This window comes from Sinohyriopsis cumingii, chromosome 10, assembly GCF_028554795.1.
Source record: "Sinohyriopsis cumingii isolate HCF-2022 chromosome 10, ASM2855479v2, whole genome shotgun sequence".
Taxonomy (NCBI): Eukaryota; Metazoa; Mollusca; class Bivalvia; order Unionida; family Unionidae; genus Sinohyriopsis; species Sinohyriopsis cumingii.
This window is the reverse complement of record NC_142970.1, coordinates 113,980,328-113,994,254: the sequence shown is the minus strand read 5'-3', so window position 1 is coordinate 113,994,254 and position 13,927 is coordinate 113,980,328. Positions and strand designations below refer to the sequence as shown.

The window sequence follows — 13,927 nt, the reverse complement described above, 5'->3', positions numbered from 1 at the left end:
CTCAGCTGCGGAGAATTGTCATAGACTTTACAGAAACTGCTGGCGACAGCAAAAATGTTGTTGTTGGCGATGTTATTGACAATGATATAGTAAGGAAAAAATTAGTTATAAAAAAATGTGATCAAAAAAAAAATTGCTGAATTTATCATGACATTAAAACAATGACAGAACAATCATTGTGCTGACTGCAACACAGTAATGTTGTGGAGCAATGTTTTTAATAATCCAAGATAATTTATCGAAGACAGAATTAATAGTAGTTTTGGTCATACACGAGAAAATACAATGCTGACATGACTCGTCTTGAGTGTAATCGACGTGCTTCCTTACAAAAGCGATTGCTTTGGTAATTGTGTCTTCAGGAATTACTTGTAATTGTTCACGTACAAATCCACATTGAGGAGCATTTGAATCTTGTTTGTAGATTGCAGGTCTCCCCATATGATCAGTCACAAATTTCTTACCACCGTCAAGTTCACCAGGTTCATATAAATATCTTATAGTTATATTACCTAGTACTGGTTATTTTAAAAAATCGCGTCGTTGTATATGTATGTGTTGTGCTGTCATCGCATCAACGGGTTTTAACGCAGTTGTTCGTATAATTTCATTATTTAACTCAGCTATCACACTTGGTAATCTTGCAACCCATTCGCGAGATCTTATATTTCCTTTGCATATTGATAGCCAAATAACCGCTCAGCAAGTGTTCGATTAAATCGTTCAACAAATACCTGATCACGATGCACTGCAGCATGTCCTCGTCTGATTTCGACGTTATGTTGCTTCATCAACGATGATACTGCACTTTGAAATTCCTTGCCAGAATCAATCTGTAGTAAATGTGGCCATCGTACGGGCTCTCTTTGAAAAAAATCGTTCAATCCCAGATGAAACTTCAGTTGCTGTTTTAGTTGATAATGGTTCCGCTTCCTTATATATACTTGCAACGTCAACGAATGTCAACGCGTATTTGTATGTTAATTGACGTCTTTCAATTTTAATAGTATCGTGTGGTAAAAAAATATATCCGCCTGATGAACTTCATTTGGAACGCTGACATCAAAATGTGCATGCTGAAATTGTTTAGGTGGTGGTAAAAATATGTGCCATATTGCCTGTCGTGCTAACCGATTTTCAGCAGTAAAACATGTAACCTTTGCTGCATCAGCAAGTTTACTAATCGCTGCTCTACCCCTCCAATATCCCCTTGCACTATAATAAATTTATTCCATTATTTTAGTAATCGGTTAATTAATTACCGGCTCCGAATAATAATTTACCTTTCATCGCATATCTTACCAGCCAATGAGCTAATGATTCTCTGGGAGATCTTTTTTTATAGAATTAAACGAGTGAATTAATTTCACATGTGCAATATGTCCTTCTTGCAGATCTTTACTTTTATAAGCTACATTATGAGCGTGATATGCTCGATCAATATCATTTATATGATATTCTCCAAGTCTTCGTTGATCTTGTTTATCAAATTGGATATCAGGTCGGGTACCAGGAACACAATAATTATATCCTGGAAGATGTTTTTCTCCTGGGTATTAGGCCCACAGCGTTCCTGATAATTTTCTAATGAAGTAGCTATATCACCACCAGACACTTTGTGTCCGGAGATAAATCTATATTTAAATGTACCACATTTTACGCAATTACCTGTAAGTGCACGCTTTTTATTTTTTGTTATCTTAGTTGTCAATCCACTTGTGCGGGTGGATGTTCTGCATTTTGCACAATATATATCCATATTTCTATTATATTTCTACAACATGTATGTCACTCATTTCTCAGCGACAGGAAAACAAAAACCAGTCAAACATCATCCAGCGTTACCAAATTCTATCAGAGAAATTATCATAGGTCCATCTGGGTCTGGTAAAACAGAATTGCTACTTAATTTGATAAGGAGATGGATCAAATGTGATAAGCTGTATTTAGCATCTCCGTCAGTTGTTGATCAGCGATGCTACAAAGAACTTAAAGTTTTTAATGAAAATGCAGAATTGTTAGACAAGGACGGCGATGATGTTATTGAACCTATTACTGATATTGATGAAACACCATCGGTAGATGACAATGATGGATTTGGTAATAACCTCGTAGTTTATGTTGATGTGATGCTGGATAAACAGTCAAATCCAGCTAGAATTGTTTCCAGAGGCAGGCATAAAAAACTGACGTGATTTATGTTTCTCAACGATATACACAAATACCAAAAGTGATCAGAGACAAATGTAATATTTTAGTTTTATTTAATGGAGTTGATACACGTATTGTGTAAAATATTCACCAGACTTGGAGTAGAGGAGACATGGATATAATTAAATTTAAAAAGTTCCTCTCGCGAGCACAGTCAACCCCGCACGGATTTTTAGCAATACAATAGATGATCCCCTATCACGATATCGTATAGGACTTGATAAAATCTTTGGATGAAACCCCTCCGGTCGCTTTGTGGTTAGAGCGTTTGCCTTGGATGCGGTAGGTCGTGGGTTCGATCTCCGGCCGAGTCGTACTAAAGACTTACAAAAATGGTACTAACAGCTGCCTCGCTTGGCGCTCAGCATTAAGAGGCTAGTGTTAGGACTGGTAGGCCTGATGTCAGGATAATATGAATGGGGGGACATCATGCTACGTCTGCAGCATGATGCCCCAGTGCTAGACATCACTATAATCTGTCACACTAGAGACATCGTAGCGTTATGACTGACAAATTGTTAAAGCTACATTAAATATCCAAATCACTCTCTCTCTCTCTCTGGATGAAATTACAGCAGCAGAAGTGGTGCGACCTCAATGAAGCGTCACGGTGGGTAAACACGCGCGCGTAATTTTTAAAAAACTCTAACGACAACAACACAGTGACAAAAAAAATAACCCAATGAAAGAAACTCTAGGTAAGTTAGAGGCTTTGGCTTGGCGTTAATGACATTCTATTTACATTTTCATAGGAACCCTTATTTTTCCAAAAATAACTTTCCAGCAAAAGGTATGTTCACCCCTTCTGCTGCTATATCTACAATGTTCCCTCCCCAGTGGCGTCACTAGGGGGTGCGGAGGTGCGAACCGCACCGGGTGACACCATCAGAGAGGGTAACACAAAAATGTTTGTCTATACATTTTTTCAATTTTTGTGCAGGAACATGGTCCATGGGGGTGACCCCATGAGTTACCGCACTGGGTGACACTAACCCATGTAACGCCACTGCCCCTCCACATCTTAAGTGCTCAGGGCTCCCCAAGCCTTAATCAGTCCTGTCGTCATAACATTCAATCATACTTTGTAAATTATCCGCCAAATTGAAAACGGAGATCTCAAGTAGCAACGCGATAGTATGGTCGAACGAGATTACACTTCAACTTGGTGGCTTTCCTTGATGATAGGCATTAATCATATCTGGTTCATCTTAGGCATACGTTGCAATCCTGATCCCTTGTGTCTCCCCAAATCGCAGCACTGAAAGTTTAAATGTTTACCTTCATGCAAACATATCTATATAGTGTCATTCATCAAATTTAAGCCACTTTAGTTGCTGATCTTCAGAAAAGTTTAATAATCAGTGATACATTCTAATTTGGTAACATAAATACAAACGCATAAGGAATGTATGTTCCATGAAAATATATTTATGATCCTCGCTAGAGAATTTGTTTTCAGGAGAGAGGAGGCAATACTAGAAATAGATCACCACACTCGAATGTTGTCCGATGTGACAGCTGTGTCATTCAACTTTTTTCGTTCAGAGACAATCATTTCCAAGCTTACATAATTAACAAGTTTCAGAGGTGCAGACTTTATGATATGTGATAAGAATATTATAGTAAAAAAAATTGAACAATAAATTAAATAAAGATTATAATTATACTAATAATACAATTTAAAAAAAAAATTCTTTATTCCTTATCAGTTTTTTATATAAGCAAAGCTATGAATAAATTTTTAGAAATACTGATTTGTTGACCGTTTTATAATATTCTCCCCTCCCACATTCGCTCATCTCACCTTTATGGCTTTTAACACCATCTGTAACACTTTTTGGTTATGATATAATAAGGTAAAATAAAGTTATATCTTTTCGCTAATTATTTATGCATATGGTGGTTGTCCAATCAGAAACGGCCTACGTAGGTAATCCAATCAGAAAAGGCCTACGTAGGTGGTCCAATCAGAAAAGGCCTACTTTGGTAGTCCAACCGGAAAAGGCCTACGTAGGTAGTCCAATCAGAAAAGGCCTGCGTAGGTAATCCAATCAGAAAAAGGTCTACGTAGGTAGTCGAATCAAAAAAAGCCTACGTAGCTAGTCCAATCAGAAAAGGCCTACGTAGCTAGTCCAATCAGAAAAGGCCTACATAGTTAGTCCAATCAGAAAAGGCCTACACAGCTGGTCCAATCAGATCAGTCCTAAGCATAAACTTATTTATTTAAATTCACGTCAGAATGGTTGTAAAGTCTATAATCAAATGTTTTAACATAAAAATGCAAGAATATGTGAACACTTGAAATGCAACTAAATTCCTTTTTTATCAGCATGAATTTAATTTAGTTTAAATGTAATTATAAGCAAAAATTCAGTTTATACATGAGGAATTTAATCTTCATTAGCACACTGTCTTTAGTAAAATAAGTTTTTAATTAGAATCAAAATAAACTTTTACCGCGTCTTTAAGCGAAATACATTGCAATGCACCGCGTTTTTCTTTGCACTATGTCCTGCACTGGAGATGCAAGTTAACATCCAAATAATAAAATGATTTCTAAGATAGACGAAATTTTTAATAGATTTGCAATAAAGCTGGAATTCGGTTAAAAATGAATGGGCAAAGAGGAATGTCTTGAAAGAAAAAATAGGTAGTCTACTAAAAAAAATATTCAGGGTCTTTTTTTAAATATTTGGCAGTGTTACCATTTTTGTCCCATTTTTGCTATGTGTATCGCGATCCGATTTCATTACAAAATAAATAAGAAAACGGTGCTTTTAATCTGCTGCTTCGATATTGAATGGCAACGAAGGAATTTAGAGATGCTATTGTAAAACAGCTACTTCGGTCGCAATAATTGGAAATTGAATTTCAAGTAAAACATGCGTCAAATTATAATGGACTATAAAATATAACTTTATGTAGCACAATTTTTAATTATGGGTTCTAGTAACGAACTCAGTTGAAACATTGAGCATACTTTTCTCAACTCTTAGTGATTTCACAAAACAGACAGTTCAACTTTTCAATCTAGTGAATCAGGTATTTGCTCAAATTAAACACACACACACACACACACACAGTGAAATGTTTCGTTATGTTTGTGGGGCAAACTGGGTTATCTCTGCAAACTATCAGAGTGTGATAAAACAATGATAGCATACACCAAGTGCATAGTTTTAAGTCAAAATATGATAACATGTACTCTGTGCATATGTCAAGCCAAGAGTATGACAACAGACACTATGTGCATATGTTAAATCAAGAGTATGACAGCAGACACTATGTGCATATGTTAAGTCAAGAGTATGACAGCAGACACTATGTGCATATGTTAAGTCAAGAGTATGACAGCAGACACTATGTGCATATGTTAAGTCAAGAGAATGACAGCAGACACTATGTGCATATGTTAAGTCAAGAGTATGACAGCAGACACTATGTGCATATGTTAAATCAAGAGTATGACAGCAGACACTATGTGCGTAGTTTGGGTTTTAAACGTGGATAGAATATATTGCCTGCTTATTTTAGGTCAAAAGTCATAATAATATAGACTACGTGCTTATTTTAGGTCAGATGTATGCTTAAACGCTATATATTACAAATGTGTGCTTTTATGCGAGTAGGTATGTACAGAAACAAAGTGCTTAATATATATATATATATATATATATATATATATATATATATATATATATATATATATATATATATATATATATATGGGGAGGGAATTGGCAAATTAGTATTTATCGATTGATCGTTCTATATATATGTTTGTCTATCAATCCAATCATCCATCTACAGGAATAATACGAGCGATTCTTCACCCACCCCAGCCGACAGCGCCGAAACTTCCATGCTATTCCTCAGGAATCTTCGCTTTTGGACGAGGTTCTCGAGGTATTTCCGCAGCTCCGTAGAGGAAAAGCTGGTCCAAAAATTGCTCCTAAACAGCAGTCTCATCGTGTCCCCTAATGGTTCCGTGGAGAGATTATTAAACACGTGCAATGGAACGTGTCATAAACCCCGAGAGCGGACACAGATCCTTGTCGGTCTTACGTACCACGCCTGCTGTGTCTCGTGAGTATAAGAAGAAATTGATTGATTGATTGATTGATTGATTTATTGCTTGATTGATTGATTGAACGGATTTTATGTAACGTAAGTATCAAGAGAAAAATTAAATTATAACAACAATATATATATATATATATATATAAAATTGTTGTTATATATCGTGAGGAAATATGGGCTCGTGTGTGCAGGCAAGGCAATGGGTGCCGTTTACCCGCGGACCTGGGTTCGAATCTCCGTAGAGTATGATTTAAAAATTGTCTAACCTATATGATAGTATTATATATATATATATATATATATATATATATATATATATGTATATATATATATATAATGTATGCTTATATAATAATAATAATTCGTGAGAGACAGAGGAGAGTCATATATCGTAATTAAAATGGGATCACTGAAGACATTACGTCAAGACAAATCATGAGGGCCGTCCGTGCAGACCTGTGTTAATATTTATAGTGGAATGTTTCCGTTTTAAAAAGTCAGTCTTGGATATTGAATACGTTATTGCTATTTATATTCATTCTCGGCCATGTTGATCCATTTTTGGAACTTTGTTTAAAATTCCCTTTCCATTTTAACCGGACAAAAGGATAGATTCATGCTAGGGAGTATAAAAAAAGAAATAATAAGCAGGAGGAAAAATACAAGTGAACACGATAACAAAGGAAGGATATATAGTGCTTTAGGATCCCTATGTATCCTCTGCGAACATAAATACGTCGTGCATTATGAAAAAATGGAAAATAACGTCCAAAATGTAATATTATCGACGTGTTAAGCTTATATAATGGAGCTCTGGTTTGAATCCCATATTTTCCTGCAGGTAATTCAGGAATAAAACTAATCATATTTTTCAATTGGAAAATCGTTTCTGACATATGACAGTTTTTTAAATTTTAATTTGTTCATTTTGATAAAATCCTGAACATTTCTTCGATGTTCATATTCTGCAGTAACAGTGGTCGTACGCAGTAACATACCATTGGCACTGCAATTGGTGGACATAACATTATATTAAAAGCTACATTCCTTATTTTTTCATATTAGTTTATCGAAGGACTGTATATAAGTTAGTACTCAAACCAGTGCCCAGGGAAATATCTACTCATTGCAATATACTCATTCATTGTCGGAATTAATAATTCTGACAGTACATACAATCGAGATCAGAACCATACTTTCTTGAAGAAAACTCACTAAAGCGTGGTGGGACATTTTTGCGGAAATATTTTTGGGGTGGGGTTCAGCAGGAGGGTGATGGGACTACAAACAAATCGCGTTCATGCTATCCTAACCATACCATATTCGTATATAATCAGAAATTTCAAATCTTATCTAGCATTTGTTATATTACAATGAATCGTCAAAATTGATTTTTTTGTATTTTTATAAACGTATCAATCTATTTTAGTCAAGACAGATGTTGGACACAAAACCTCGAACAACTTAACTCGACAGAACTAGTGCTAGTTGTAATAGCTAAGCTTACATGCCATAATATTCGACTAAATCGTTGTTTATTAGCAATATTAAGTGACCATACAACGAAATACTTAAACTTGTCCGATCAATAAGAAGCGTCATTTAGCTTAGGAATTTAATTGTATGTAGCTTTTATCAGACCCACGTTTTCACACTGTTTAATCTCAATAGTTCACTTAATTTGCAAAATGTTCACTATTAGCAGAACACATATCTAATGACATGGTAAGTCTTGAAGAAAAAAAACAACAACTGTGATTTGAAAGACTGATGTTCTAATAGTTTGTCATGGTACACTGGCCTGTGTTGGTTCTTAAAGGATGGACTGAAACCGTGCGTAAGGAAGCTAGACCATAACGAGATGCTGAGCAAAAATCATTTAATATGGAAACTCCGAGTACTAATCTTCTCATCTTCTCACAAGGCAGGGGCTTTGGGTACGTAAAGCCCGAGTAAACGTCGCCAGGCAAGTAACTCCGAGTACGGAATCCGATTAACGTAGACATAAAATGCATATTTCTGTGGACAGCAGTTCTATGTGCCAACTTAACAGATCCTCTCTTTGCAATTAGTGTATATCGAAAAACTGCCAGTTTCGGTTTGTTAACCTTCATTCAGGTGGCATGCATCGAAGGGAGCCAAAACACTTAGCAAATGCATGCACTACTGCCGCATTAACAAAGACGCAGAGATCTGAGTATCCTTGGTTTCCACTCTTAGAGAAGTCAACACACTTCAACACTGCAAGCCGATACCAAATTTCGATAAAAAATATAACTCGCAGTAAAGCGAAATGTAATCACTGTTGCTTACCGTGGAAGTAAGAAGCATAAATACGACTATAAACAAGCGGTGTTTTATACGTATACAATGGACACTTGTTCAAGTACTATAGTACACACCGCTGGTTGAAGTGTATGAAGTGTTAGTCCGCCAGCTGCACTGCGACAGGATCAATAAATTAAGACGATGTCTTCACAACGTTACATCCACATATTCTTCATCCTGATATAGGCGATGAAAAACCACGAAGGCAATTAGGGGAAAGGTGTAGCAAAAGAACCGCGGAGACAAAATAATCACTCTGCATCCTTTTCGACGAAAAATATCGGAAAGCATGTTCATCCGCCATATTGAAAATATTGGAAGCTCAATGTACAAGCGTTGTCGTGTGCAAAAATCAAAGTGTGTGTTTTCATTGCTTCCAATGTGAGAGCTTTTCTTGGCTTTCAAACGACGTATCAAGAGATCGCGTTCTAAAAAAAACACGTTTTCATCACTATCTGCAAAACTGTACCGTCGATAACATAGCTCAGGGGTGGGCAAACTACGGCCCGCGGGCCGCATGCGGCCCGCTAAGGGCTTTCATGCGGCCCGCCAAGGGTTTTCATGCGGCCTAGGAACAAGTCATCATTCGCACTGACTCTGTTTATGTTACTCTGTTTATCAAATGAATATGCTTCTTTTGAAGTTTAAGTTTAAGTTTTCAAATATTAACAACATATTAACAACTGAAAATTAATTAGATGTTATTTAGAAAAACCTTTTGTTTTTGCTATTTCAAATATTAATTATTTTACTTAATGAACTATGTGGCCCGCGACAAGGTGTAAATTTGTGTATGCGGCACTTGCACTGGAAAGTTTACCCACCTCTGACATAGCTGATGTTAATCGACTTCGTCGGCAGTTGCTGATTCCTCGATACAAGGCAAAACGTAACATCATTAATGACCAATGGATAATAGGGTGCATGACGCGATTCCAAATAAAAGAATACACAAAAATGGAATTCCTGTGCGCCGTTAGCTTAATTCTCTTGGCGATATCGACCTCTACAGTGTCGACGAAACTGAGGTCGATAGTGTCCAAGATGGTGAATAGATGAAGAAAAGACAACGCTACAAGAGTTTGAAATTAGCAACACAAATGAATGTGACGTTTTGTGATTAATGCATGAGAGGCCATCGCGTTGATGTCTTATGTCCACAACTGCTTTTGAAGACAGTATGTGGGCACACCACTGAAACAGAAGCTCAACTGCGTTCCCATCGTGATAATGTTACAGCTATTCTCCTTGGCATTTACAAATATAACAACAAGACGTGTACAAACAACTTAATCAGCTCTTCGTAACCATTAATGGGATACAACGATATATATTTTTACACTTTGACATTGGATCTGTTTTAGACCTATCTTGCTTTTTTGCCTACGCTTCATTCATAATGACATGTGAATATAAAAAATCGATGGACATAATTTGTCTGCAATAAAATGGCATGTGTCTTATAAACATGTGTATTATGGGGTAGCACCTTTAAAGCAGTGGGGAGTGAATGTGTATTTTACGGTATCTACTACCGAGAAATCAGAGTGAGTTTAAGATGACATTAATATTTTGGACATAATAGTTGACAATGTAATTTCGGGTGAAGGAAATGTGTAAGGTGACACATAGCGTGACAGACAGGCAGAGACCGGGTACTTTGCCATCTTGTACTGAAAGTTTTAAAATTCCAAAACAGTAAGAGAGATTCAGGAATTCGTGTCAGGATGCATGGCATGGATGGAGAAAAGCTTTATCCCATGTTTACTTAAACACTTAAATTGGTATCTCTGCATCCCATAATGAAACTGGATGGTTTGTGCCATACACCAGATACTCTTAATAGTTACAACATATCCTTAGACATACAACTAAGGAACATTAACTACGGATATAGCATTTGATCTTCATATGAGTTTGTTAATTGCCACCAAGTCCTGAATTCTGGGTACAAGTACCTTTAACAAAACGTTTTAAGAATCAGAGAACGAAATCGTTTGAACTATGCGCAAGATGATGTCTTTCCAAGCTGCACCTTGCAGATACAAAGAAGAAACATTCCACAATGTAAATCATATACAATCCCCAAATCACTCGAAAACCATTTCAGATTTAAGGTTTCAAAAATATGGCCTGTAGAATGTTTTCTTTATTACTTTATATATTTTTTATATCTTTAAGGAGAAAGTTTAAGTGGAAAACATTAATTTGTTATTATTTCTAAGGAATCAACTTCGTTTAGTAAATCTGAGGATAAAACTGACCAACATTAGGGACATATAGACAGACGTATCACAGAGAGCAAAGGCTTCTTTTGACCAAGACACAACTTTAGAGGAATTTCGTCTTGTTACAATGTTGTTGAGACTTTTTCGCTACTGGGGTACACGCAAGGAACTGTATATTAATTTACACTTTAATTATTGCGAATGGACCATACGTTAGAAAGAGACCGAATCTTCCTTTTTTAGTATTATCTCCTTGAAATGCAGTGCAGCATACATTTATTGTCTCAAAAACATACCAATACAAGTTCGAAAGTACTGTAAATTATTGTGCTTTATGTATATAACTGATTACATTTAATTACTGTTATTCTGAGACATTTGCCCTTAAATTTACTTTGAAGTAGAGTGCGTATTGAATAAGTAGGGTGTATAAAAAGATCCACTTAGGGGTCCAAAACCCTATGTTCTTTAAGAGAAATGAGGATAAATCCACTTGCCTCCGACTATGATTGCGGTTTAAATTCATTCATGTCATATACAAAAGTTTTGAAAAAGCAAAGTTAAAAGTAAATCACCAGATAACCAATGCAGACAGACCGATGACACAACTGCATAGTTATGTAAAATTAATTAAATAATGTGTGATTGAATCTATCCGTAACTGAGGACTGTCGATATAGATATTGTATGAGTAACTTTTGTCACGATTGTGATTAAGGGTTGCCAAGACATTTACCAGAATCTGAGATGTAGGGTTAGTGGAATTTTCAATGGAAATGGATTTTGTAGAACTTTCATGAGGGCATTTCTATAAATGGGATTTCGTAAACAATTATTCATTTCTGTTTTAAAAAGCATTTGCTGATATGTTCAGATATAATTTGAGATGAATTATTTGCTTAAAGTATTCATTGGAATTACGAAAGTGCTGATTGACCTTTTGGATTAAAACAATACTTTGAGATTATTGAAAAATCATTGAAAGACATTCTGGATTGCATCAAAGTCTTCTTACATCATGACATTCAAGGCTATTGTACAATTCATACGGAACATTCTGTACTTTTGGACTAGTGATATTACAATACCTATTATAAAACGCCTAGAATGCCAAATGAATTTTAAGTATAAATTACAAAAATTGAAAAGAATGTGCCTAAAAAGGACATGGTCTTGACATATCGTTATGTCATATCGAGCTCGTTCTTTCAGAAATGTTTCGTTCTTTGGTTTCTTATACCGTCTTGTTTAAGGTCGTTTCACGCAGAATTGAGCATTTTGTGGCAATTAGAAAACTCACGAAGTTCAAATGCTGTAGATGTAGTTACTGTCCCTTAATTATTTGTTAATATTTGTGTTGTAACTATTAAGAGAATGTGGTTCATGGAATAACCCATCCAGTTTCATTAGGGAAACTAGGTAGGCACCAATTTAAGTGTCTAGTTAAACTTTGCATAATGTTTTCTGCGAAAGTGGGACGGGTGGATAATTTCTAACAATGTCTTGAATCTTAACGTGACTATTCGTGTCTTTCTTACTTTTAATTTTTTAAACTTTTAATACAACATTTCAACGGCAAAGTATTTGCTCTCCGTCTGTCTGTGCGTCTCTCTCGTATTTGGTGTTAGTTTACATGACAGCTTCATCTGAGAACTCAATGTCGATCATTCCGTCCATAATATAGTGGTCAACCTCAACTACCTCTTATTTCTCGGTATTATATACTTTGAAATGCCATCTAACTGCTGGTCGTTACGTGCGACTCTCCCCCATTATTCCCAACGGTAAAAGTGATCATTGTCATGAAATTGGGCTGCATTATTTAAACTTACAAATATGTGTTGACATGTTTGAATAATTTAGAATGTATAGCAATAAATCATTCCCAGTATTTTACAAGTGGATTCAATATTCCAAGTTGTACAGAATTGTTCCAGGCTTGGCGTACAATAAGCAAATTCTAGGTTTGGGATACAGAATGAAAAATCTCATTCCGTACTCGTGGTAACCTGCTTTGCGATGTGTACTCGTTATTTCCGTTTACATTAATTCCTTCGGCGCCAAAGATTCCGATTTCTACTTGGGGTTTCCGTACACACGGTTTCAGTCAACCCTTCTTAAATATTTTGGTTGGCTTTTAAGACGGACTCTTCTTTAATTTCCTAAAGGACTGGCTACTTCCAGTACTACAATTGGTTGATTGATATCAGTGGTAAAAACAGAACTCTGGCTACATTTGATGGGAAGATGCAATACTTTTATGCAGAAGATTGCCTGTAAGTATTATTGTTGCTCTGATATTCGACAGTCTTACTTCAATCAGCTACGAAAACAGTTTTGCTTCTCTAGATTTGTTTCGAAAGCCGAACTCTACATAACTACAAACGTGGCTTTATCTTGTTCCGTTTCATTATATATAACGTCTATGCATACCTAAGAAAACAGCTCTCCTTTAGAACGATCATTTGGTTCCACAACCTCCATTTGTATAGCTAAGAAAACTCCTTGTATTCCAATGTTTTAGCTTTACAGCCATAATAAGCCTAGGTACAATTACATTCTATCATAGAATTTCCATTTTACAGTGTACAGTGGCGTAAACACTGAGGTTAGGGCTGGCATTTGGCAAATTTTCTCCGACACAATTTATTGTAGAATCACACGACTTCTAAATGTAACTGATTTATATTGATAGTTTGCAATCAGGTTATGTCCCCAAAGGCAGATTTATCGTTTTGTGATGCTTTGCTTCCATAGTCTACATGCCATAGTTAGCCAACTAACTTACATAATTATACTTCCATACTCTACATGCCATAGTTACGACAACTAACTTACATAATTATACTTCCATACTCTACTTTGCCATAGTTACGCCAACTAACTTACATAATTACCCTTTTATAGCCTACATGCCATAGTTACGCCAACTAACTTGCATAATTATACGTCTATACTCTACATGCCATAGTTACGACAACTAACTTACATAATTATACTTCCATACTCTACATGCCATAGTTACGACAACTAACTCATATAATTATACTTCCATACTCTACTTGCCATAGTTACACCAA

The 13,927-nt window shown here is 35.9% G+C and overlaps 1 protein-coding gene across 3 annotated transcripts in view; it reads left to right on the top strand.

Annotated features, from left to right (window-relative positions):
- LOC149791055 (uncharacterized) overlaps positions 1-13,927 on the top strand; it is a 34,302-nt gene that overhangs the window by 17,931 nt on the left and 2,444 nt on the right. For 2 of the 3 annotated variants that reach the window (XM_089972968.1, XM_089972969.1), the window contains exons 4-5: positions 6,022-6,297; positions 13,016-13,123. In XM_089972968.1, the coding sequence (XP_089829094.1) occupies positions 6,022-6,297; positions 13,016-13,123 (384 nt within the window). The remainder of the gene's footprint in view (positions 1-6,021; positions 6,298-13,015; positions 13,124-13,927) is intronic. The other variant, XM_089972970.1, reaches the window with a different exon arrangement.